Source organism: Monodelphis domestica, chromosome 3, assembly GCF_027887165.1.
Source record: "Monodelphis domestica isolate mMonDom1 chromosome 3, mMonDom1.pri, whole genome shotgun sequence".
Lineage (NCBI taxonomy): Eukaryota > Metazoa > Chordata > Mammalia > Didelphimorphia > Didelphidae > Monodelphis > Monodelphis domestica.
Window position 1 is genome coordinate 5834038 of NC_077229.1, and position 27399 is coordinate 5861436.

At 41.8% G+C, this 27399-nt stretch overlaps 1 protein-coding gene across 4 annotated transcripts in view; it reads left to right on the top strand.

Annotated features, from left to right (window-relative positions):
• Positions 1–4285: 4285 nt before the first annotated feature.
• LOC100619370 (zinc finger protein 260-like) overlaps positions 4286–27399 on the top strand; it is a 57888-nt gene continuing 34774 nt past the window's right edge. Inside the window, exons 1-5 of one of the 4 annotated variants that reach the window (XM_056820360.1) lie at positions 5488–5605; positions 6172–6292; positions 8613–8739; positions 12068–12163; positions 13238–19425. In XM_056820360.1, coding sequence (XP_056676338.1) covers positions 6260–6292; positions 8613–8739; positions 12068–12163; positions 13238–15072 — 2091 coding nt within the window. In that variant the 5' untranslated portion in view covers positions 5488–5605; positions 6172–6259 and the 3' untranslated portion in view covers positions 15073–19425. Of the gene's footprint in view, positions 5606–5740; positions 6010–6171; positions 6293–8612; positions 8740–12067; positions 12164–13237; positions 19426–27399 lie in introns of those variants that run through there. The other 3 variants (XM_056820359.1, XM_056820358.1, XM_056820357.1) reach the window with 3 other exon arrangements.

A 27399-nucleotide genomic window follows, 5' to 3' on the forward strand; every position in this document is an offset into this window, starting at 1 on the left:
GTAACCAAACTGAAGTTCAAAGCATTGACCTGCACTCTTCTCAAACCTCTGTCTAAAGTAGAATAAAACCTCCAGGTTAGTTTTCTTTTAGCACAAAATATTGCTACATACCTGATTAATTCCATCAACAGTATTCCAATTTATAATTTGTTGTATCTATTTCACACTAGAATTCAGAGTATCAACTAGTATCTCTATCCATTACTCTAATTTCTTCTGGCTTCTCCTCTTTACCATTATTGTAAGTAGAGGAAAGGTACTGTACTGAATTGTATGTAATCCTCATGACAAGCCTTATTGATTTCAGGACTGCAGTTTGCATATCATATACCCTTAAATTCCTTCCTATACATTATACACATTTTTTTTTTAAACCCTTACCTTCCGTCTTGGACTCAATACTGTGTATTGGCTCAAAGGCAGAAGAGTGGTAAGGGCTAGGCAATGGGGGTCAAGTGACTTGCACAGGGTCACACAGCTGGGAAGTGGCTGAGGCCAGATTTGAACCTAGGACCTCCTGTCTCTAGGCCTGGCTCTCAATCCACTGAGCTACCCAGGTGCCCCTGTACACATTTTAAAAACAATTCACATAACCTTAATTCATATAACACTGTTTAGAAGTTCCCTCTTTTGCAAAATACCAAATTCTTAGTACTTGTATTATTAAATCCCATGCACAGATTAAACACTTTAAAAACTTCTGTGTTATATAATTTCTTGTTACTAGTTCTGACAGCACATGCATTAAAATAAATCTGATTTGAAAAATCTGAAATTTAAACTCTAGAATAAGTTCTTCTCAACAACATGACAACTTTTTCTGGATGACTTTTACATCTATAAAGTAGCCAGTACAAATTGTGTCCTTATAGAATAAAACATTCCCTCTCTGTGTCAGGCTGGCTATCAGTCACATTTAGAGAATTCTCACATTCACTGAAACCATTATGCCGAGCACGATCTAACAAAACAAACTTGTAACCATGAGTGTTGTTGTGCTCAATAAAATCTGGTTAACATTTCACATTTAACTGACAGCTACCACTATACATGAAATTATATTTGTACCATATCAAAATCATTAGCAATCCTCCCAAACTGCATACATCAAACCTTAGTGAAAAGTAGCGTCTAACTGTGGAGTAAAAATCTCCCATTTCTGCTCTGAATTTTTCTCTTTTTCGCTCCTTCGGGGGCCCATCCAAAGGAAGAAAGAGGAAAAAATCATTGAACAGGTATTTGCTTTTGTCCTCTGCTGAGGATTTTTGACAGACAAGGTCAATCTTGCCACTATCCCATTTTATTTTCTTTCTTTTTGTGAGTGTCCAATTTAAGAATACATAGAGACAAGACAATGATAAACAGAAACATACAACATTGTGACAAGCATGCTTTGAAAGGAAAAATTCAGTGTTTTAGGATCCATCCTTAAGAAGAAATATTTGCAGGGAGAAAAAGCATTAAAACAGTTTTAGTGTACTGCCTTTAACTGAAGAAGCTGTGCTGAACTAAGCTACTGAGATTAGCCACCTGAGTGGCTGAGCTGACTTTCTGGTTTCCTAACTTTCCCTGAACTCTGGATGCTGATCTGTCTAAACTGTCTCTCTTTTTTACTATGATTTCTTTTTTTTTAATTTTATCTTTTTAAACCCTTACCTTCCCTCTTGGAGGCAATACTGTGTATTGGCTCCAAGGCAGAAGAGTGGTAAGGGCTGGGCAATGGGGGTCAAGTGACTTGCCCAGGGTCACACAGCTTGGACATGTCTGAGGCTAGATTTGAACCTAGGATCTCCCGTCTCTAAGCCTGGCTCTCAATCCACTGAGCTACCCAGCTGAACCCTTTGACTATGATTTCTAACAAAAGGCTCTTGTAGTATCTAGACAAAACTACCATCTGCTCCCAGTTGGGGTTAGAGGTGAGCTGTTCATGGGGCTGACTGGGTTTCTCAAGGAAGGAACTTTTAAATCCCCTCAAATTCAGATTCTCTCTCCTGCTTGGAAACATGCTGCTGGAGCAGGCATGGCCTCTCCTTCCTAGCCTGCCCAGTTGGAATGTAGGTGGAGGGAGTGGGGAACAGCCACCACAAAAGAAATTCCCCTTTGTGACACTGCATCTTAAACTCTTCCTGCCTCTTCCTTTCTTTAATCTAGCCACACAAAGACTCAACAGAATTTTCTTTTCTGTCTCTTTATCCTCTAAACATAACTCAACAACATTGTGAATTAGCGCAGATTCAGGATGTGGTTCTTCATTGCCCTTAAATTTGGATCCAATCCATTCCCAATCCTCTATAGTGACTCTATTTTGGTCCGGGAACCACGAGGCTAATCTCCGGACATATCGGACAAAATCTTTCAACTGCTTCCCTTTGACTTTAACTCCATGTAATCCTAGGACTGTTCTGAGTAGCTTTCCTGCAATGTGATCTTCATCTGCAATGAATACCGGAATATTACCCATCTCGTTTTATACCAAACAAATGCAATTATCAGGGGGGAAATAGGAAGAACAAAAAAATAATACTAGCAAAAGACCAAGACCTCCTGCAACTAAAAGACAAATTAAAAGAATTGATATTCCCTCTCACATTTAGAGTATCCCATATACTCGTCACCAAGGGGATCTCCGTAGTGTTGGAACTCTGCATGACCAGCACACAGGTTCGGGGGCTCACAGAAGAACGGGACAAGTTGGGGGTTCTCCAAAAAGAACTGAGGGGCTTTACCAAAAAGAACCAAGGGGGGTTCATGGAAGAACTGGGGGTTCCAATAAAAGAACCCGAGGGGGTCCCTGTTCTGGGCACCACTTGCCAGGACATCTATGAAGTTGCAAGAATTAAAGAGTGGAACATTATCAAAGCAGGGATAATGAACTTCTATTGTATGCAGATACACAAGAGTTAAAGCTCTCCACCAGAGAAACAACCTACCCTCCCCAGGTATGTGAACAGGGGAGTTGCCCAGTTCTAAGGAGTTTGGGGGAATTTTGGTTTCTGCACATTTGATATCATTGAGGGAATTTCCACAAAGTATAAACTTTCAGTAAACTCGGTTGTATTCAAAGGATGGTGGTGGATTTAAGAATTTCCTACTTTTCTTTACAAGGATATCTAATTTATTTGTTCAGTATCAAACTGCCAAAAGAATTCCTTCACATATGTAGGAAAACAATAATTAAATGGACCTGGAAAAAATGTTAACAATCTCAAGGGAAATTATGAAAATAATTAGGAATGGCAGGTCTCTAACTTTGGTATAGAGTAGTAATCACTGAAACTATTTGGTATTGTCTAAGAAACACAGGTTAGTTGATGGAACAGATGAGCCATCCAATATATTGAAGCAAATGAATCACAGTATCCTAAGTCTGATAAACCCCAGCTACTAGAGGTAAGAACTTCCTATTAATAAAGCTTCCAGGAAAACTGGAAAATCGTCTTGTACATTCAAGGTATAGGACAAAATTTTATATGAAAAGCTAATAAAATCTAAAAATAAGTATAGATATTTGAGTAGCAATGTAATGATAAAATGTGGTTGCCAAAACTGTGAATGCTAAAAATCGTATATGCCAAAATGTAAAGGGTTAGGTCAAAACTGTAAAGATAATTTTTAGAGTTTTGACTTAAAAATCTAAAATAAGTGGTCACCATGGGAAATTCCCAAATATGAAAATACCCAGAGAGAGAGAGAGAGAGAGAGAGAGAGAAAGAGAGAGAGAGAGAGAGAGAAAGAGAGAGAAGAGAGAGAGAAAGAGAGAGAGAAGAGAGAGAGAAAGAGAAAGAAGAGAGAAAGAGAGAGAAGAGAGAGAGAGAAGAGAGAGAGAAAGAGAGAGAGAGAAAGAGAAAGAAGAGAGAAAGAGAGAGAAGAGAGAAAGAGAGAGAGAAGAGAGAGAAAGAGAGAGAAGAGAGAGAGAGAAAGAGAGAGGAGAGAGAGAAGAGAGAGAGAAAGAGAGAGAGAAAGAGAGAGAGAGAGAGAAAGAGAGAGAAGAGAGAGAGAGAAGAGAGAAGAAAGAGAGAGAAAGAGAAAGAAGAGAGAGAGAGAAGAGAGAAAGAGAGAGAGAGAAGAGAGAGAGAAAGAGAGAGAAAGAGAAGAGAGAGAAAGAGAGAGAAAGAGAGAGGAGAGAGAGAAGAGAGAGAAAGAGAGAGAGAGAGAAAGAGAGAAGAGAGAGAGAGAAGAGAGAGAAAGAGAGAGAGAGAAGAGAGAGAGAAAGAGAGAGAGAGAAGAGAGAGAGAGAGAGAAGAGAGAGAGAAAGAGAGAGAAGAGAGAGAGAGAGAGAAAGAGAGAGAGAATAGCTAAACAGTAGAAAAGGGCCTAGGCCAAAATGGCCTAGGCCTGAGCTTAAGGGAGAGTGAGTCAGTCTTTATCACTCACCACAAGGTCTTCTCCAAGCAAGCTCCAGGCCTCACTTCAACTCTGAACTCTAACTATCCCCAAACTGACTTCCAATCCAAAAAACCGGAATTACCTGAACTGATTTTTCCTTTTAAAGAAATTTTCTCCTATGTCACCTCCCCTAAATTTTCACATCTTCCAATCACAATAGATGCTTTTTCCCAGGACTGCACATTCTTAGTACTCATCTTCTTTTGTTCTCACCTTCTCTGCTTAGATAAAATCTACTGAGTACATCACACCTCTTTTGTTAAGCTTGCCTTTTGTAAGTTGCTTGACCTTTTAGGTACTAATTTAACCTTTATTGGTACTTAGCACCCTTTTGTATTAGATCTAAAAATAGACCTAGCTTAAGGTTCTCTGTTTCCCCCCAGACCCTCTCTGGACCACCTACCCCACAGTCACTGGCTCAGGCTCTTATTCTCTTGATTCCACAGTGGGGAAACTGAGGCAAAGGCTGGAGAAGGGCCGTGGCTAGGCTCCCCCATCTGGTCAGTATCTGAGGCTATGTTTGAGCCCAGATCTTGGGGTTCCAGGCAGGAGGGAAGCCCCCATGTCACCTGATTCCTCCACCTGGGGAGAAGGTTGGCCCCTCCTTTGGGGAGCCTCTGGAGTCCCCCCAAAGCAGGAGCAGCAGGATGTTCAGAGAGAGCCCTGGAGGAGGGGAACCTGGGAAGGGGGGCCTGGGCTGTCAGCTGCTGACCTCTGCCTTAGTTTCCTTTTGTGTCAGAAGGGGGATCCCAGTGCCACCTCCACAGGCCCTGAGGAGCAGAGATCCCTGGACTGCTCAGTCAGTCAGTCAGTCAGTCAGGTCAATAGACACCTATTAGGCACCTGCTCTGTGCCAAGCCCCATCCTGAAGCAGCTTCCAGACTAAGGAAGAAGCAGCTGGCAGGGCAGGAAGGGGAAATGGGGAGAGGGGGAGCAGCGGGCAGCCCTCCAGGGCGGGAACAATTCCTTTGTACCCCTCCCCCACCACCCAGGAGGCCAGGCAGGAGGACTCCCTTTCCCAGAAGAACCTAGTCATGCCATCATGCAAGTTTGGGCCTCCCCTGTGGAGGACTCCATTTCCCAGAATGCCGGTTCCCTGACTTCTCCCAAGTCTTGGCTCCTCCCCACCGTGGTAGCCGCGGGGCATGCTGGGAACCTCATGTGCGGCAGTCTCAGCTCTTGGAAAAGTCGCTGGTGATTTTCTTGGAACTTTGCCTGGGTGAGAGGGGGAGCGGAGGGAGTCATTGGCCGGAGGCGGGCCGGGGTTCCCTCCTCAACCTGCTCTGGCAGCTGAGACTTTCTGCTCCGAACTCCTGGGGGTGGGGTGGGGTGAAGAGACCTGGGGGGCGGGGCGTGTGCGCACGTGACCGGAGAGGTTGGAAGGGAGCCCGGGTCCAGTGTAAATGCTTGCGGTGGGGGAGGGGCTGCCTCCGCGTCTGTCCGTCATTTTAAAGGACCCCAGAAAAGGGACAAACGCAGAAGTGCCCGACTCAGGCCGGAGCCCGGGAGGGGCTTTGTCCCTCTTCCGGAAGAGAGAGAAAGGGTCGCCAGCCCAGAGCCAAGAGGCAGCTGGGGGAGGGGTGGTGGTGCAGGAACACGATGCAGTTTCTGAATGGAATGAAGGCAATGATGGCGGCAGAGGGGGAGGGGAGGCTTCTTCCTGTCCAGCACAAGGCCCTTCCCAGCCTGAGGCTCCCTGTGCTCCCCTGTGGGGGAGAGTTTGCTGTGAGGATGGGGAAGGGCCTGGGAGCCCCTCTGACCCCCCCCCCTCTCTCCTCCCCCCAGGTGCACACAGAGGAAGTCTCCCCCCCTCGGGGCTGCCACCCCCTGAAGGACCCCAGGGTGGCCCCGCAGAGAGCCGGCAGCCAGAGGAATGGCCCCCGGGACCCCGAGGCCCCCCTCCCAGGTGAGTGCAGCCCCTCCCCCGGCCAGGCTGGAATCCAGCAGAACTCAGAGCTGTGTCTCTGCCAGGCCTCCAGGACCCCCTCACTGCTTGCTCAGGGGGAGCTCCAGGGTCCGCCCTGGCTCACCCTTTGAAGGTATCAGTTTACAGGGTCGGATCACAAATCTCAGATAAATACAGCTGATGATCAGCTTTACAGGAATGAATTGAACCCTGGCCAACCCTCTTCCAGGGCACAGCCAGTGTGGAGGATGTTGGGCTCCCCTCAATGGGCAGCAGATGCTGTGGGACAGCAGCAGCCACTTAGGCTGATATGAGCGGGGATGCTGTGGCTGTTGGTGGCCCAGAGTAGCCTGCAGAGGTTCTGGCTCAGCACCCTTGATTAGCTTATTGATTAGGCACTATAGTGATCCTTTGAGGGAGGGTAAAGGGAATGGTAGAGCTCAAAAGAGAAATGATTCAGGTGCAGTTTAGGGAGGGATCTTAATCCGAGTTCCAAAGGGGGACTAAAGGGTTTAGAGAATCATTTAAGTATGTAGATATGAGAGGAGTGAAGAAAGTTTTTTAACAGTTTATAGACTATTTCCAGTAATTGAGTAAACAGAGTAGTTGGATGTAAAAGGTGTTGTTGTGATGAGGAATTTATGGAGCTTCTGTAAGAGCAGAGTTTAGATCAGAGAAAGGATTTTCCCACTGTTCTGCTGTCCCTTTTAAGAAAGAGAACAGATATCTGGTAGGGGTCACTGTAAGGGGCCTTGGCTAGGAGATAGGCAGCTGGAAGTTGTGGAGGGAGTCTCTCTTACTTCACTTGAAGACAGCTGGTGGCTGGGTCATTCTCAAACAGAAGGAAGATTCGTTTGTTCTTTGAGATAGTTGACTTTGAGATTTGAGATTCATACTGAGCTGAGAGATAGTGTGTTTCCTTAGGATTTTCCCTGTGAACCACAGGGGAAAGGAAGAACAGTTTTGTTAATGGAGAGACACTTTGACCATTGGAGTGATGGGACCAGAACCTGTGAGAGGCCTGCTGAAGGGAGAGAGAAACTGCTTCACCTTCTCTCTCAAGATGATTCATGTTACTTTATGAGTTTATCATCTGTATACAGTTCATCATTGTAGCATCACTTACTGAGAGGGAAGTTAAGTTTTAGTCAGTGTGTGTAGTTGAGTGGAGTGTCTACTTTGGTGGAGAAAGAAGAATCTCCTCGAGGAGCCAGTTTCAGGGTTGTGTTATTTTGACAATTTTAGTTTTAGGGATTTATCGATTTCCTACCTTATTCCTAAGTCCTGTTTCTACCTCCTGTTTTCCTTTTCTACTTCTCCTCCATAATAAATTCTGTGTGTACTAGACTGCATCCTGACTTCACCTGAAACTAGCTTGGCCCTGATAGCTTTAGTTTAGTTATAACAGCTTTTAAATAATAGTTTGGTTATTAAAGCACCAGCTATTATTTACCCATAACAGAGTGAATGTTTTAGTGCTCATAAGATCAAACAATTCTTGTGTTTTGAAGCAATGAAGAGCATCAATATTTGATCTCTGAGGTCAGTATCAAATTAGGTAGGTCCAGTTATACCAGTGAATCCTTAACTTAAAATAATTTGTACCAAAAAATTTGGAAGCCGAACCTTTTAAAAGACTCATTTGACAAGTATAATTTTATACTTAATATTTACCCAAACTATAATCAGTATGTGACATGACTGAAACTTGTATACTAACAGCAATACAGAGGGCATCTTATGAAATCTGATGGACAATTTGCAAATATAGAATCCTGATTTGAAATTTAGAATCTGGAAATTTGTTAAGTTTAACATGATTTAGATTTAAGATGTTACTTCAAAACAACAAAATCACATTCTAATTCTCATTGATCACTGGTAATACTTTCCTCCTAGAATACACAGTACATGCTATCTTCTCAGAAATTCTTCAAAAAAATATTCTTACCAGATCAACTCTTGTGATGAGGAGGAGTTTCAGATCACCTTCTCTTTTTCTCCTCCACAGAATCTCATACTTCACTCAGAGAGCACTTCCCATCTCTCTCATTCCAAGAGGGTAAAGCATTTCAGAGTAACAACACACTTCTCCAGGTTTTACTCTTCACAACATGATTCTCACTTCAGACACAAAATGCTTTTGTCAGTATTCCATTGGGCTCTGAATGACCAGTGTGCAGTGCTGACTGCCAGTCTTCAAGGTTAGCAGTTTAGGTAAATTAAATTCCCTTGTCTGCTTCAGTTTCCTTCAGTGAGTGGATGAGGGTTGTACCGGATGTATTCTGAGCTCTAAATGTTGTGCCTTTTACTGGTTTAGGGGTCAATAGCATTCAAGGATGTGGCTGTGGACTTCACCCAAGAAGAGTGGTGCCTATTGGACCATTCTCAGAAAGAGTTGTACCTGGAGGTCATGTTGGAGAATGTGCAAAATCTACTCTCTGTGGGTAAGGACCATTTTCTTTGTTAACTCTGAATCTGTCATTAAGAGAATGTGTTTATTCTAAGCCAGATGTATAGGATTTTGAGCCTTTATCGATGATTAAAAAAGCAAAAGTGCTGATCTCTGCCCAGGGTTCTACTTGTGCCTGCTTTTCATTAAAAAAAAAGAGAGAGAAAAAATAGTCTTTGAAATATGTGATGGGAAGCTCAGACTTTCCTTTCTTAACCCTTAAATTGTTTCTCCTCTGTTTTGGATACCTTCAGGTGAAAACTGAAACCAGTGTTACAGCTTTACATTCCTGAAACTAATTTCAGAAGTCATCTAGTCCAGCCCCAAATTAGACTTGAATATAGTGTGTAAATGCTCTGTTTATACCCAAGCAGCTTTTTCTCAAAGATGGACATTGAAGGGAACACTCTACCTGCCAAGGCAACCTCTTCCCCTTTGGGCTGGGTCTGGTCTTTAGAAAGGATTTCTTGTTATTAAATATTAGAGAGGTGAAGCCAAGAAGGCAGCATAGCAGAAGCAAAAGCTGGACCTGCCCTGAGAATGGCAAAGCAACATTAAAATGTGCTTTTTTTAATGACTAGAGTCACAGAACAAACCTGGGTAAGAGTGAGGTGACTCTCCTGAGGAAAACAACTTAATAGTCAGAAAGGGTGTGTTTTGAGGGATAAGGAGGGAACTGGAAGTAAAACTACACAGAACAGTGGTATGAACGAGGGGTTGGTCAGCAACACCCTGCTGTTATCTGGGGTCCTACAATGGTCCTGAGAAGTTTCATTGGGGTAAGGAGGTGGAGAGGGTCATAAGAAGAGCCGCCAAATGTATAAGAAACTACATCAATTTTAGAAAAAAATCAAGCCATTCCCAAATCGATAAATGGGCAAAGAAATCAAAACTATTAATAACCACATGGAATGTGTTCTAAATATTTTATCATTAGAGAATTGCAAATCAAAACAATTCAGAACTACCAGTTCACACCTAGCAGATTGTGTAACGTGACAGCAATGTAAAGTAATGAATGCTGGAGGGGATGTGGCAAAATTGGGTCATTAATTCATTGCTGGCGGAGTTGTGAATTGAACCAGTTATTCTGGATGGCAATTTGGAACTATGTCCAAAGGACTTTAAAACACTACCTGCCCATTAATCCAGCCATACCACTGCTGGGTTTATACCTAAAAGAGATAATAAGGAAAAAAGACCTGTACAAAAATATTTATAGCCATGCTCTTTGTGGTAGCAAAAAATTTAGAAAATGAGGGGGTGTCCCTTGATTGGGGAATGGCTAAACAAATTTGGTATCTGTTGGTGATGGGATACTATTGTGCTAAAAGGAATAATGAACTGGAGGAATTCCATGGGAACTGGAATGACCTCTAGGAATTGATGCAGAGTGAAAGGAGCAGAACCAGGAGAACCTTATATACAGAGACAGTGGTCCAATCAAATGTAATGGACTTCTCTACTAGCAGCAATGCAATGATCAGGACAATTCTGAGGGACTTATGAGAAAGAACACTATCCACATCCAGGGAAAGAACTGTGGGAAGAGAAACACAGAAGAGAAACAACTGCTTGACCACATGGATTGGATCGATGGGGATAAGATTGGGGTTGAAGACTATATAAACAATCACCCTAGTGCAAATATCAATATCAGGTGCCTATCTGAGTAGTGCTGACAATCCATCCCCCAACTACTGCTCTAGGTTCTGCACTTGGGCACAAGCTAAAAGGGAGACTCTGTTAACTTTCTTTAGTCTAAGTTATTAGAGCCTCCTATGCCCAACCCTTGGAATACAAAGGCCTGCCACAAGGCTATAGTAAGGCCCCAAAGTCACTTGGCCAGTTCAAGCCTGTTATAAAGCCTGTAGCCCCTGGGAAATGTAGGTCCCAGTTCTCTGAGCCCTTCAAGCCATCAGCAGTCTCTCAGAGGTGAAGAAATCAGCAGCTTTCAAGTGCCTAGCCCACTGGCCATGGTACCACCTTGGAAGAAATGAAAGTAGCAAAAAACCAGAACTATAGCTAAGAGGAGCAGCTCAGAGAAACTGATGTTTAAGAAAATGTTTATTTGAAAGTACTAAAATTGTTCTACTTATCATAGTAGTTTGAAGAAGTTTAGGTACACAAGAGGGGGTGGTACTAAAGTATTAAGGAAGATAGGCAAAAAAAAATCAAAGGATGAAAAAGGATAGCATGTAGAGAAAAATGAAGAGAGAAGTAACACGGTGTAAATTATATCTACAAAAGAGGCCTGGGAAGAAAAACTTTTGTATTGGAGAGGACATTGAGTGTGGTGACAGGCAATCAGTAAAAGATTCTCATGGGGAATAACAGACTCATTTGGGTATAGAATCTCATCTTACTCTATAGAGCTGTAGAAGGAGAATAAGAAAGGTTGTGGAGGAAGGGAAATAATACAAGGGAGGTGGAATAGGGGGAGTGATTAAAAGGCTCTATAGAGAAGTAGGAGGAGAATAAAAGGATGGTGGTAGAGAGGGGAAATGGGGGAGTGATTAAAGGGGAGCCATGTGGACAGACTGTGAAAGGAGAAAGCATGGCATCAAAAGAGGAAAACAAAGGGCAATACAGAGATGGTCATCATAACTGCAGTCATAAAAGAGATGGACCCATGTATAAAAGAAATAGATAGCAGAGTATATTAAAAATATGAATCCTATGAGATGTTTTTTTACAAGAAATATTTTGGACATAAATGAGTAGATATAGAGTAAGATAAGGCGATTCTTGTTTAAATTTTTTTTAAAAATATGAAACTAACTCAGAGCCCCTCATTCTGCCTAGTCTCATGGGTTTATTCTTATTCTTTCATTCTTCCCTCAAATCTCAGACCAGATTTTAGGAATGGAAAGGAAGGGAATAAGTATTTCAAAATATCTGCTCTTTGTCCTCTACTGTGTAAATGAGTTCATAATTATCATTTATTTCACAATATCCCTGTGAGCTTGATAGTCTTCTTGTCTTGAATTTATAGTTGAGGCAAACTGAGGTAAAATTACTAGCCCAGGGGCACCCATGTACCTTATCTTTGAGGCTGGATTAAATTTGCTTTTCTAACTCCCTAGTTCTGATCACTTACCCCTTCATTACCAGCTGCCTTTAATTTCTAGAAAATGGAGATTGTGGACTGTGATTAAAGATGGAATTTTCTTATTACAGATGGTTTCCAAGATCTCTGCCCTCCTGCAGATATCCTAACACTGAATATAACAGAAACTATTCTGTAGGCCTTACCCTTTCCTTTAAGAGGACCATATTTTTTATTTTTCTCTCCTGATACCGTCCTTGTTTCTTATTCCCAGGGCTTCCCGTAACTAGAGAACATTTAATCTCCTGTTTTCAGCAAGGGAAAGCACCATGGCTGCTAGAGCAAAAAGACCCAAGGAGCTCCTCTCCAGGTGAGTGAGTTGAAAGCCGGTATATAAGGACTATTATCCCCAAAGACTTTTATCTGTTGTGGTGATGGGAGTGTTACACTTTGGGGCCTACACACCAATGCTGAAGCATGCTGTTCATTTCCTGAGAAATGGATGTTAAACTCAGTATAGGGCATGAGACATAATTTATGTTAGATTGTAAAATAAGATGAATATGTAGTATGTTTGCACTTGAAGGCATACAATCTTTTCATCTGTAGAGAAAAGAAAACTTCTATTCCATTTTGAAAATGATTACATGTGAGTTACAAAGTGAAGTTTTTCTTTTTAGCATATAAAATTTACCAAGAATGACCACGTGATAGTGTATCCAAAATGATGAGAACAGAATATCTGGAAGCTTCCATGAGATTCACAAAATTATAAGAATAATGCACAAATGGCTTTTTAGAAAAGAAAAGACAATGGAGAAAGACTATCTAATACTTCAGACCAAGCATTCTCAGGCACAGGGTTTGAGTTATAGGCTATCTGCAAGAAAATTGGTTAGGTCATTCCTCCATCCTTTACTCATTATATGAAGTATGAAGTATGATGAGAATATTGGACCTGCCTGTGTCATATATCCATTTTGAGGTTTCATTGTTATTGTATGTGAATGTGTTCCTAAAATTATCAATCCTGGGGGAAGCTGGGTAGCTCAGTGGATTGAGAACTAGGCCTAGAGACAGGCCGTCCTAGGATTAAATCTGGCCTTAGACACTTCCCAGCTGTGTGACCCTGGGCAAGTCACTTGACGTGCATTGGCTAGCCCTTCCCACTCTTTTTGCCTTGGAGCCAGTAGACAGTATTGACTCTAAGATGGAAGATAAGGGTTTAAAAAAAAAGTTATCCATCTTGCACATATGACCAAATGGTGTATCCAAAGACTGGTGCTACTTGTTTCACTTTGAAAACTCCTTTTTGCCTGGGGAAATAGAATAAAAATCAGTTTACTTTGTGCCATCAGAGGAAAGCACTTATATTTCTGTGTGTCTGTGTGTGTGTCCTCCTTCCTTCTGTGTTTATATCATTATTTATTTTTTTCGGTGGTAGATTTTGAAGTGAAGGTGATGTGTACAAAGCTGAGCCTTTTTGTGGAAGGATCTGGCCCCCAAAGATGCATGAATGAGGGTCCTCATGACTTCATTTTGAGAGAAATCTGTGATTCAACTATCAAAATAAAGAAAAATCTAAAGAGTGACTGTGAAATTGATGAAATTGCAGAGAAATTCAACCAATATTCAGTCCTAACTCAGTACATGACAATGACTTCAGAAAATGACTGTTGTCAGGATAGCAAATATAGGAAATGCTTTTTTGAAGATGTAGGATTTGTTCAGTCACCTGAGAAACCTGAAATGCCCATGTATCAAGGTATGATAGGAGGAATGTCCATTGGCTGGGGTTTAGATTCCATTAGACATCCAAAAAGTAACCCTTTCAAGATATTTTCTGTGAATAATAAAGTTGGGAGACCTTTCAGTCAGAAACCTAAGCTTCATGCACATCAGAGAATCCACACTAGAGAGAAACCTCATGAATGTAAACATTGTGGAAAGGCTTTCACAAATAGAGCCTCTGTTGTTCACCATGAGAGAATTCACACAGGAGAGAAACCTTATGAATGTCAACACTGTGGAAAGGCTTTCACACAGAGGAGTAATCTTGCTACACATCAGAGCATCCACACTGGAGAGAAACCTTATGAATGTCAACACTGTGGAAAGGCTTTCAGACAGAGGAGCAGTCTTGCTACACATCAGAGAATCCACACTGGAGAGAAATCCTATGCATGTAAACATTTTGGAAAGACTTTCATAAAGAGGGGCCATCTTATTGCAAATCTGAGCATCCACACTGGAGAGAAACCTTATAAATGTCAACAGTGTGGAAAGGCTTTCACACAGAGGCACAGTCTTGTTGTACATCAGATCATCCACACTGGAGAGAAACCTTATGAATGTCAACACTGTGGAAAGGCTTTCACACAGACGAGTAATCTTGCTAAGCATCAGATCATCCACACTGGAGAGAAACCTTATGAATGTCAACAGTGTGGAAAGGCTTTCACACAGAGGCACAGTCTTATTGCACATCAGAGAATCCACACTGGAGAGAAACCTTATGAATGTCAACAATGTGGAAAGGCTTTCACAAAGAGGCACAGTCTTATTGAACATCAGAGCATCCACACTGGAGAGAAACCTTATAAATGTCAACAGTGTGGAAAGGCTTTCACACGGAGGCACAGTCTTATTGTACATCAGAGCATCCACAGTGGAGAGAAACCTTATGAATGTCAACAATGTGGAAAACCTTTCGCACAGAAGGGCAATCTTATTGCACATCAGAGAATCCACACTGGAGAGAGACCTTATGAATGTCAACAATGTGGAAAGGCTTTCACAAATAGTGGCCATCTTATTGCACATCAGAGCATCCACACTGGAGAGAAACCCTATGAATGTCAACACTGTGGAAAGACTTTTACGGAGAAGGGATCTCTTGTTAAGCATCAGATCATCCACACTGGAGAGAAACCTTATGAATGTCAACACTGTGGAAAACCTTTCACACAGAAGGGCAGTCTTATTGCACATCAGAGAATCCACACAGGAGAGAAACCTTATGAATGTCAACAATGTGGAAAGGCTTTCACACAGCGGGGCAATCTTATTGCACATGAGAGAATCCACACTGGAGAGAAACCTTATGAATGTCAACAATGTGGAAAGGCTTTTACAGAGAAGGGATCCCTTGCTAAGCATCAGATCATCCACACAGGAGGGAAATCTCATAAATGTAAACATTGTGGAAAGACCTTCACAAATGGTAGCAGACTTATTGCCCATCAGAGAATCCACACTGGAGAGAAACCTTATGAATGAAAAACTGTGTAAAGGCTTTTACACTAAGGAGCAATTTTGCCAGACATCAGAAAATCCCCACTGGAGCCAATCCTTATAAATGTAAACATGGAAAGACTTTTACATGGAAGGAATCTCTTTCCAGACATAAGACGATTCAGATGGGAGAGAAACCTTATTGTATGGAATAAAATCATGTTTTATTCTTCAGCATGTATTAATTAGTATTAATAATCTTTCATTGGCAACTCCCTATAGATGAGTTGTGAAAGTCTGGTGACTGTCAGAAGGGAGATACATAAATATATACCTTCAATTCATTCTATTCTTTTGTGGTTAAAAACTTTTTAAAAATTCATATTCAGGGGGGCAGCGGATTGAGAGCTAGGCCTAGAGATTGGAGGTCCTAGGTTCAAATCTGGCCTCAGACACTTCACAGCTGTGTGACCCTGGGCAAGTCACTTGACCCCCGTTGCCTAGCCCTTGCCACTCTTCTGCCTTGGAGCCAATAGACAATATTGACTCCAAGATGGAAGGCAAGGGTTTAAAAAATAATTCAGATTCAGAATATATGATGGGCATCATTGAATGGATTGGGGCATGAGGATAGGCAGCAGGATAAAAGCAACAGTCAAGAAATCAGAAGGCAGGGGTCAAGGTGGATGTCCCTTGCACTGCTCCCTGGACTGACCCTCTGGGAGGTCCAAATGAAGTTGAAAGCCACACTTGGCTCCTGTACTTGATGTGTAAGAGGTAGTGGGAGGGGAAAAAGTTTGATAAACTGAGGCAAGAGCAAGTTTTGATCATGGTTTTGTTGCTACCTGGACTTTCCTGTAAGCATGCCTATGGAGCCCTAATGGCAGAGACAGAAGAGCAAGCTAAATGGAGGGCCTCCTAAGGCTGCTAGCTTTGCAGCAGCATCTGCTCTGTCATTTCCCTTAGGTACAGGGCCAGTGCCACCTGTATAGGCAGGGCAATGAACTACAACTAGGGCTTCAGGCAGCTGGAGAGCAGAACTTCATTAATAATTTCTGTATTATCTATGGAATTTCCAGCTGAGGTTAAAAATTCTTTCTGGTGTTATAGCATCCCACCTGAGTGACAAATGCCAAAATCATATCTGGAATCCATATAAATTGTTGCCCTTTTACCCTTGGCAATTATATAGGCATGTTTCATAGCTATGGGTTCTGCCCCTTGAGTGCTAATGTTAGGGGGCAGTGAAGCTGACCACTCAGTGGCAAATTCTGTGACTACAGCAGCTCTGCTGTATTGTATGCCATCCCTCATAAAAGAAGAGCCATTAGTAAATAAGATCAGGTTTGAGTTTTTAAAGGGAGTTTCCAAGAGATCATCCCGAGGCTTTTCTGCCATGGACACTAATGTTTCACAACTGTGTCATGGTTCTCCTGAAGTTGATAAATCTGGAAGCAAGGTGGCAGGGTTAAGGGTTGTACAGCATTTTAGAGTAATATTTTCATTGTTTAACAAGGTTATTTCATACCTTGTAATTTGCTGAACAGAAAATTCCTGTGTTCTCTGTCTTAGCAACAATGCTTCTATGTCATATGGGCACAATTGTTAATGGGCATCCTAATACTAGATCAACAGTTTTTGTCACTAATAAAGCTGTAGCAGTCAGGCCTCTAAGACATGGTGGTGCTTCTGAAGCCATTGGGTCCAGATGGGCTGAATAATAAGCAACTGGGCACTGAGAAGGCCCCAAAGAGTGAGTTAAAACACCTGAAGCTATTCATCGCTCATGTACATACAAAGTAAATGGCTTGTTGTTATCTGGAATGTCTAGAGCAGGGGCAGACAGGATAGACTGTTTTAGGTCTGACAGAGCTGACAGGTGTTCTGGCTGTAGTCTAAGTGTTTCAGGGACTGAATCTCTTGTAAGTGCTATACGGGGCTTGGTAGTTTCCCCATAGCAAAAGATCCATTGTCTGCAAAACCCTGTTGCTCCCCGAATTGCTCTTAACTGGTTGTTAAGAGCACTCAATTTTTGAATATTTTCAATTTGCTTGGGAGAAATAGAATGGGCACCAGCTGTCAGAATGGACCCCAAATATTCTACTTTAGGGAGACACCACTGAACTTTATCCTTCTAGATCTTATGCCTTCTTTTGTGCAATTCCAAAAGAAGGTGTTTACTATCTTCCTGACATGCTTCTGCTTCTGTGGAAGCCAAGAGTAGATCATCTACATATTTTATTAATTTGCTGTTTTTAAATTTTATATTATCTGTATCTTGGCTCAAAATTTGTGCAAATAAGCTCAAGGTTTCTATATAACCTTGTGGCAAATGACTCCACGAATATTTGGAGCCCTTCCAGGTGAAAGCAAAAATATGGCAGGAATTCTCATGTATGGGTATGAAAAAAAAGGTCGAGTCCACTACTGTAAAGTATGCAGCTGTGCTAGGAATAGAGGAAATAACAGTATCGATGTTGGAAACTACAGAGTGTCTCTATAATGTGATTGTTCACAGCCCTCAAGTCCTGTACGAATCTATAGAGGTGCTTGCCATCGGGCTCCCTTTTTGGTTTTCTAATGGGCAGGATGGGCGTGTTGTATTCAGATTTACAAGGCATTATTATTCCCTGGTCAATTAATGAGTTTATTATTGGGGTAATGCCCTCTGTTGCCTCCTTTGAGAGAGGATCTTGAGAAATGGAAGGAGGTGGGCTGGGTTTAGTTTTTATTTGCACAGGAACAGCTGATTTAAGTAAGCCTACATCAGTAGAAGATGTGCTCCAAAGAGACTCCGGTATATCTGTAGGTATTTCAAAGGTGGGAGGCTCTTTTGCCTCCTGGCTCTCTTTGAGAAGTACAGGGAGTAAATTTAATGATTCCTCAGGCACTTTTAAGGAGAGAGAGCCATCTGGGGGGGACATTATTGTGACTTGTAATTTGCATAGTAAATCTCTCCACAGCAAGTTTGTGGGAGGTCCAGGCATTAAAAGAAAAGAATGTTCAACAGTTAGGGATCTCAGTCATACCATGCAAGGAGAAAGTTTTGGGTGTTTAATGGTGTTCTTGATACACCTGCTATATTTAGGGAGCCAGTTGAGTCATATTTTCCATCTGGTTTGCTTAGCAAAACTAACCTAGATGCTCCAGTGTCAAAAAGACAATCATAATATGAATTTCCCACCTTTAAAGTGACATGAGGTTCCTTAACTATTTTGGGGGAATGTATAGGGATTATTGGCATTTAAATATCAGGGTCTGGAAAATCAAAGGTTTCATTCTTTGATTCCAAGGCCCTCCCCCTCTACCCCCTTCATGCCTTCATAAAGCTACTTGGGCAGTTTTTTGGTATCCTCCGTGCTTTTGGGGGTATTCACTCTGAGTATAGTGTGGTCAAGCTCCATTTTTTATATATTGTTCTTGGACATTTTGTTGGGTATTATCATTTTCTGCATTTGGAGCACTGTCATTATTTTGATTGGCATTACTGTTCCTATAGTTATTATTCCTAAAGTTATTTCTTTTTTCCCGTAGCCAGCTCCTACAGAACATCATTGCATAGCCTCTTTTCCCACAGAAAGAGCATATTAAAGAGCATGTTAATGATTTGTCTGTGGATTCCTGCAAAGGGGCTAAGGTCTCTCCCTTATTTTTCAATTGTTTCTCTATCCTTTCAATTTCTTTCATTAAGTCATTCACTGACTTGTTGTGAGTCTCAGGTCTTTTTGCATGACCATAGACGTAGGTTGCTACTTTCCTCAGTTCTTTGAGGTCCATAGATTCCCAATTAAGACAGCTAGTTTTAAAGTAGTCCTTTACCACTGTACAACAATTCTTAACAAATTGCCTGCGTATATTTTAATGTCCCTTTCTCTGGTGAAATCAAGGTTCATATATGTATTTCCTAAGTCAATAAGTCTGTCCATAAATTGGGAGGGGGTCTCATCAATTTCCTGTCGGGACAGTTCAAATTTCTCCCATATTTCAGGTTTATCAGAGCAATCTTTCATGGCTTTCAATAATGCTTCTCTGGCCAGGGCTAGTTTTGTGTGATGTTGTGCAACGTTGGGCTTCCAATGTGGATCTACAGTTGGCCAATGGTGTGCTCCTTTACCTTTTTTCTGATTAGCCAGAGAGATGACATTATTTTTTTATGTCTTTGTCAGAAAGTTATCTAACAAATTTTCAACATCCAACTAAGAGGGGTCAAAGGTTCTGAATATATTCTCTAATTTTTCTATAATTAATATTGGTTCTGCCTCAAATGATGGAACATTTTGCTTGAATTTTTCCAAATCGTCAGGTTTAAAAGGTGTATAGTGTCTTACAGACACCAAGTTCCCATCTTTATTAAAGGTTGGTACTTCCCTCAATGGAAATAAACTTCTATATAAATTATCCAGTGTTCCTGTTTCTAGGCTTCTTGCTCCATTTTCAATGGGGTACGTAAGAGAAGGGAAATGGTTGGGGGGGGGGTCTGGGGCTAAAGGGGTGGGATAGGCAGCAGGAATGGTGGGCAGGGCTAGGGTTGAGGGGGAAGGAATGGTGGGCAGGGCTAGGTTTGAGGGGGCAGGGCAGGAGGCATGGGGTGGAGGGCCTGGGGCTAAGGAGGTGGAATAGGCAGCAGGAATGGTGGACGGGCCTAGGGTTGAGGGGGCAGGGCAGGGGCAGGAGCCGGTTGGTTAGGAGTGGGAGCAGAGAGGAAGGAGGGGGGATGGGGGAAGGGTCCAAGGGGAGCTGAGGGAGAAGAGGGTTGGTTAGGAGTGAGGGGTGCTATTTGAGAACTAGGAGCCAAATTTTGTAGGGCAGGGTGGGACAGAGAATCTGATAATGATGGAGAATTGAGAGATAAATCACTCTTATTACGGAATGCCCTTAGGTCTTTTCTAATGCTTTGTATAGAAGGTACCATATTCCCCCATATTTCCTCCATAAGCTCCTTGTGTTCCGCAAAACGTTGATTAATAAAAGAAATAATCACTTGGTTTTTTTGGGAAACCTGGTCTTGAGGGGGAGACTGACATAATCCTATTTGTTTCTCTATCTTATGCATGGCATTTTCCAGGGCTCTCTTAGAGGAAATTAGATATAATATTGCAGCTCCAATCATTACAATCCCAAGGAAGAGGAGTGCAGCTATCAGGTATAGCCAGAAATCCTCTGGGATGAGTCATCTTAGAGAGACAAAGACTAGTAAATTCATAAATTTAGTTATGGAGCTCACAAGCCATTCCTTAAGTATATCACGTATGGGCTGTATCCACATTTTTTTTAATGTCAATCATTAAGTTGCCTGTAACCTTTTCCTCTTGCCAGTAGGTGGCTCTCCTTACTGCCTACTGCCAAGGTTCTTAGAATGCAGACAGACACCTGGGGAACTATCCTTGGTTAACTCAGCCTTCTGTCTCAAAAACTTGTCCTTTTCTCTGAGATAATATTCCTGCCTGACCTCACTCAAGGATGCTAGAGGGGAGGGGAACAAGGCAAAGAGGACTTACCTCTTTGTGTTCTCTACATCTCCCCCTTTTTTAATTTTAAAAGCTCCACACATGGCACTCTGGGAAGAGAGAAGGGAACGTGTCAAAAAAGGGATGATTACCTTTTTGAGTTTTCATTCCCTTCTTTCTTGTGCTGTAAGTCTTGTATATGGCAGGCTATTATAAGGAGGGCTTGGGATACAGAGTGAATCAGAACAGGGAAGCCAACACAGAGAAAGAAGCCCATTACAACTAAAAGACTCAGTCAGGAGGTTTTACATTGCTCCAGGTATCAGTCCACATGCCTGCTGAACCCAATCATTTATATCAGTAGTGTTAGATTTAAAATAGTTTTGAGTGTTAAATAGTTGTAGATAAGAGAGTAGGAGCCATAAAATGTGATAATTAAAATGTTTGGGAGCAAGGGAAATATATAACAATTATGACTGTTGAAATGTTTTCTACTGTGTCTTGGTTTTATATAAATATAAGATGGTCACCAGGGAATATATTCCCAATTTATGAATATGCCCAAGCCAACTGGGTTTTATAGAAAAATTTAATTTATAATACACTGATTAATCAATAGAAAAAGAGAGAAAGTAAGAAAGGAATAAGAATGAAGGGCCTCAAGCCAATAAGGCCTAGACCTCAGTCCTAAGAGATAAATCAGTCAGTTGGTTTTATCACTCACCCAAGATCTCTCTAGGTAAGGCTTCTCATGCCAACCTCAGGCTCCACCTTCAAGAGAGCCTCCTTTTAAGAAATGTTTCCAGAGAATCCTCCTCCTGACTCCTCCTGAGTTCTCCTTCCACAACCTCCTTCAAGACCTCTCCAGGAGCTCTCCCTCCAGGACCTCTCTCCTCTCAGACCTCCTTCAGAGCATCAACCTCCCTGCAGTCCTCAGACCCCGCTATCTTTAAGCAAACAATCTAAGTTCCCTCCCCTCAGTTCTCCCATCTACCAATCACTGTCGATGTCTTCCCTGTGCCAATGGTGGCTCTAGCTTAACCCAGGACTACCCAGAGGTCTGCCCCCTTTGCACATGTCTGTTGAAGGTCATATTCTCAAATAATTAAATCTTGATCTTTGCTGCAGCCCTTCCTAAATCCTGTTACTCTGAGTAGGGTGGAGATTGTAGTTTCCAAGACCTGGTTCTGTCATTCCAAGTATCTCTATTGTATCAATTCTAAAATCAATCATGACTCAAAGAACTTCCTGTTCTATGCTTAAGCATAGGTCAAAGCCCTTTCCATTATTTAGCAAAAGGTTTCTGTCCTAAAATAGTCTTAAGTAGGGAGGAGAAGGATCCTCCCATGCCAAGGAGTTTCATATTCCAATAGAGTTCTTACTATCAGTAGGAAAATTTTTCAAGTATGAAATTTCCCAATGGGGAAATTTCCAACATTCATAAGTCTAAGAAATTTTAAGATTTACAGTAGCAATGAGTGAGGGTGACAAATCTTGATGAATACTTTCATCTCTATGATTACCAATGTTCTGCACATCTTCCAAATTCACTGATATATTGGTTAATCCCCACAAACCCTGTAGGTGAGCTTGAATCCTGGTAAATTTTATATCACTAGCATTATATGGAACAGGTAACAAGCAAAATTGAGTATATCAATAATCACATCGCAGCTTTCCTGCAATTCAGAAGTCAGTTCTAGTGCATCATCTCTAAGAGCAGATATAGTGTTATAAAAGTCCTGATTAATTCTATCCTGTGCTGGAAAAGCCATGATTACATATGTATGCTAATGCCTGAAAGTAAGCAGCTTGATGTATTTGATTCTACACTGTTTGCACTGTAAAGGATTAAATTTTGGGGTGGGAGTTTGAGCAAAAGTTAGGAGAGCACATTGGTAAAACACAAAACACTTAGTTTATTTATTTTGAGGAAAGTTTGGATAGGAACTAGAAAGGAGGAAAATGAATGAACTCTTATAACTCTACCTAAGATCCCAATCCTAACTAAACTTTCTAAAAAAAACCTAAAACTTTCTGCTTTTGAAGGCAGTCTCTTCAGCCAGGCCAGGTCCAGGCTACTCTCCTACTCTGACTAAGAATTACCCACTATCTATTGTAAACCTTAAAATTTCTTAGACTTATAAATGTTGGAAATTTCACCATTGGGAAATTTCATACTTGAAAAATTTCCTATTGATAGTGGGAACTCTATTGGAATGTGAACCCCATTGGCATGGGAGGTTCCTCCTCCTCCCTTCTTAAGATTACTTTAGGACAGAAACCTTTTGCTGAACAATGGAAAGGGCTTTAACCTATGCTTAAGCATAGAACAGGAATTTCTTTGAGTCATGATTGATTTTAGAATTGATACAATAGAGATACTTGGAATGACAGAGCCAGGTCTTGGAAAATACAATTTCCACCCCACTCAGTCCTAACTTTTTTTTAGGAAGGGCTACAGCAAAGATCAAGATTTAATTATTTGAGAATATGACCTTAAACAGACATGTGCAAAGCCACAGACCTCTGGGCGGTCCTGGGTTAAGCTAGAGCCACCATTGGCACAGGGAAGACATGGACAGTGATTGGTAGATGTGAGAACTGAGGGGAGGGAACTTGGATGTTTTCCTTAAAGATAGAGGGGTCTGAGGCCTGAGGAGGGTTGGTTGGAGGAGGTTTTGCTCTGAGCGAGGTGGCTCTGAAGGAGGACTGAGGAGGTTGCTCTGTGGGAGGACCAGGAGAGAAGCCTGGCTCTGAAGGAGGAGAATTCTCTGGAAACATTTCTTGAAAGGAGGCTCTCTTGAAGGTGGAGCCTGAGGTTGGCATGAGAAGCCTTACCTAGAGAGATCTTGGATGAGTGATAAAACCAACTGACTGATTTATTCATTCTTATTCCTTTCTTACTTTCTCTCTTTTTCTATTGATTAATCAGTGTATTATAAATTAAATTTCTCTATAAAACCCAGTTGGCTTAGGCAAATTCATAAATTGGAAATATATTCCCTGACAACCATCTTATATTTATATAAAACCAAGACACAGTAGAAAACATATTTCAGTGGTCATAATTGATATATATATTTCCCTTGCTCCCAAACATTTTAATTACCACACTACCTACCTACCTAAATTGATCAATAGTTCATAATCAATAAGGTTGTTAAGGCCTTACATCCATTTTCTCTATCCATAACTGTTAGTCAAAAATTGCTAGTCTCAGAGAGAGAGAGTCAGAAACTGCTGCTCCTCTCCCCAGAAGCCTCTTTCCTCTGCCTGCCAGTCACCACTGCTACTCTCTTGACCGTCACCAACTGCCAGCCTGCACAGCACGGGGCTCTTACTCAGAAATCCTTTTGCTCCCTTGCCACTTAAAGAGAAAAAGGGAGACAGTAAGAAAAACTGTCTTAACAACACCTATTGACCCAGGGCAGCAGAAGTACCTGATAGAGCTACGAAGGCTATAACAGCAATTTACAACACAAGATACACAACATTTACTTCTTGGCTTGATTAGGTCATGCAATGACTCAATGACCTGACTCCCAGGTGACCCACACCAAAGTTCTACCTTCCCCACCATATTGCGAATTACAAATATAATCACAGTCTTTCCATTCTGGCTGTCAAGACAGCTCTGAACGGAACAATTCTTCCTGCTCACAATCCAATAGCCATCTGTATTTAAGGTAATTTTAACATTATTTGAAGCACAGAGCATAAAAGCACAATGATTTTCTATACAAGCTACAACAGATGCATTCTATGTTACACTGTGCTCATGACCATAATAATGATAATAATAATTATTATTATAAGCAGTCTGCACCAGGCCAGTGGCAGCCACCATTTTCTGTATCTGAGCATTCTCACTCTGATTTCCAGTCCGCCATGGCTCAGGAGAACCGCTTAGTTGGCAACATGATTCCATGCTCCTCTAGCAGGTGGTGTCATTATGCCAATACACTAGCTGCTGGCCTTGAATGTAGATACACTGAGCTGAGGTGTAAGACAGGGCAGCAATGGTGGGTCAATGCCATGAGCCCATGGCCCATTTGGCTGGCAGAGTGATGAAGATCTGCATCCTTGGGTAATGGCACAATCTGTCCTGAGGAACCCATCATGGTAACCGTGTTGTTCCCATTGGCATGGGTCATGCCTCCGTCCTATAGTCCTTTTCAACTGCTCGGGGGCCCTGGTGCGATTGTTCTCTTTCACAAAGTTGATAATAAGAGTATGAGGAGACGAACTATAATGATAATGTTGAAAGGTAACATTCTGTATCTGGACACATTCTGAGACATTATACAATAATGAAAAACAAAGTGGAGGTGTCTCCACGGCTCCTTGGAAGGTAAAATTTCTGATGATCTCATTTATCCTTCCATTCTCCTTATGGGCCTCAAATTTCTGCGCCAGTAAATCAAGAAAATCAAGAACGCAGGACCCATTGCCATATAATACGGGCTTCAGTATGAATTGATCCCAATCCATCACTTCAGGAATGGAGGATCTTTCCAGAGAATCCAGCCCTCCACCCCACTAGCCACATTCAACTGCTGACCTCCCACAACTACTGCCATCAGCAGCTTCTGGAATGAGCATCGTTCTTTGTTCTTCTACTCCTCTGCCTCAGCATCCCCATCCGAAAGGTGGCTACCTTCTAGCTCAGGGACTGGGATCTTTTCTGTCAAGGCCAGACAAATGTCATGCCTGACTATGTCTCATCTTAAGTCCAGAAGAATTCTTCACCTCTCATAACATCTGTGGTCACCAGACCTACCATGTCCATTCTGATTGGACCATTAATTGGCTCATGCCATGGTACAGAGATGAGTCTCTGTGGGCCAGCTGGTAGAGAGAAGGAAACTGTGCCTTGTCACTCAGAATGGAATCAAAAGGTCCATGGCAGATCTGGATGGGAAGGAAAAATGAGGGATGTTGGTTTCTGCACATTTGATATCATTGAGGGAATTTCCACAAAGTATAAACTTTCAGTAAACTCGGTTGTATTCAAAGGATGGTGGTGGATTTAAGAATTTCCTGCTTTTCTTTACAAGGATATCTAATTTATTTGTTCAGTATCAAACTGCCAAAAGAATTCCTTCACATATGTAGGAAAACAATAATTAAATGGACCTGGAAAAATGTTAACAACCTCAAGGGAAATTATGAAAACAATTAAGAATGGCAGGTCTCTACCTTTAATAGAGAGTAGTAATCACTGAAACTATTTGGTATTGTCTATATAACGTGCTGCCCAGCAGCCGCTATGATAAAAGGAAAGATTAGCAGATTGTACCTTGAGGAAAGAGCTGGAGCCAGGGGGATGGATAAGAATAGAGCCAGATACCTACGCAGTTGAGACAATTGAGAGAGCCACACAGATAGCCCCGGTTATCTTTCTTTGCAGGGAGATGTAAACCTTAAAATTTCTTAGACTTATAAATGTTGGAAATTTCACCATTGGGAAATTTCATACTTGAAGAATTTCCTACTGATAGCGGAAACTCTATTGGAATGTGAACCCCATTGGCATGGGAGGTTCCTTCTCCTCCCTACTTAAGATTACTTTAGGACAGAAACCTTTTGCTGAACAATGGAAAGGGCTTTGACCTATGCTTAAGCATAGAACAGGAACTTCTTTGAGTCATGATTGATTTTAGAATTGATACAATAGAGATACTTGGAATGACAGAACCAGGTCTTGGAACTTCCAATCTGCACCCTGCTCAGGGTAACAGGATTTAGGAAGGGCTGCAGCAAAGGATCAAGATTTAATTATTTGAGAATATGACCTTCAACAGATATGTGCAAAGGGGGCAGACCTCTGGGTGGTCCTGGGTTAAGCTAGAGCCACCATTGGCACAGGGAAGACATGGATAGTGATTGGTAGATGTGAGAACTGAGGGGAGGGAACTTGGATGGTTTCCTTAAAGATAGTGGGGTCTGAGGACTGAAGGTGGTGGGAGAGGTTTTGCTCTGAGAAGCTTGCTCTGAAGGAAGCTGAAGGTGGAGGCCCCTGAGACTGTTTCTCCATTTTGGTCATGTGAGTGATAGGGACTGATGTCTTTTCTTTGCCTCAGCTATCTAAGGGCTTGGACCTTTTGGCCCAGCCTAAACAGAGGGGGTATTTAAGCCCTATTCCCTTCTCTCCCCTTTCTCTCTCTCTCTCTCTCTCTCTCTCTCTCTCTCTCTCTCTCTCTCTCTCTCTCTCTCTCTCTCTCTCATACCTTTCCTCCTCCTGTTTGTAAATAAAAACTCCATAAAAGGTTGACTACTGACTTGAGTTTCATTAGGAATTACATTGCTGAATTCCTTGGCGACCTTAAATTAATATATATCAGTCTTTTAAAGTGATTTCCTTGTCACATTGACCCGCTGACCACACGGGAGTCTAAAGAATTCTCTCAATAAACTTCTGAAATTCCTTGCCTTTTTACTCTACCGTCTCACCACTTAGTCCCTTTTAACAGCAAACTTGGGTTAAAGACACAGCTGCTAGAACATGTGAGTATAAAAAACTTTTTCTCTCTTCTCTTTTCTCCTTAAGTTAAATTGGAATCAGCAGTTTTTCTTTTTCTTCCCTTTACTCTTAAGAGACAGCTGGGTAGCTCAGTGGATTAAGAGCCAGGTGTAGAGACAGAAGGTCCTGGATTCAAATTGGACCTTGGATACTTCCCAGCTGTGTGACTCTGATAGTTAGATAGAAAACAGCTGTTTTAAATCTCAGCAACAGGACCCTAAAGTCCTGGCTGGAAGAGCTGTTTCTAAATATCCTTTCCCTTAAGGAACAACTTCCTAGATTAAAAAAAAAACCCTGTGGAAAGTTGGTTGCTTTGCCCTGCTCCCCACGTGTTTTGTGAAGACTGTTAGAGAAATAATTACAATATATATATATATATATATATAAATGAGTACTACA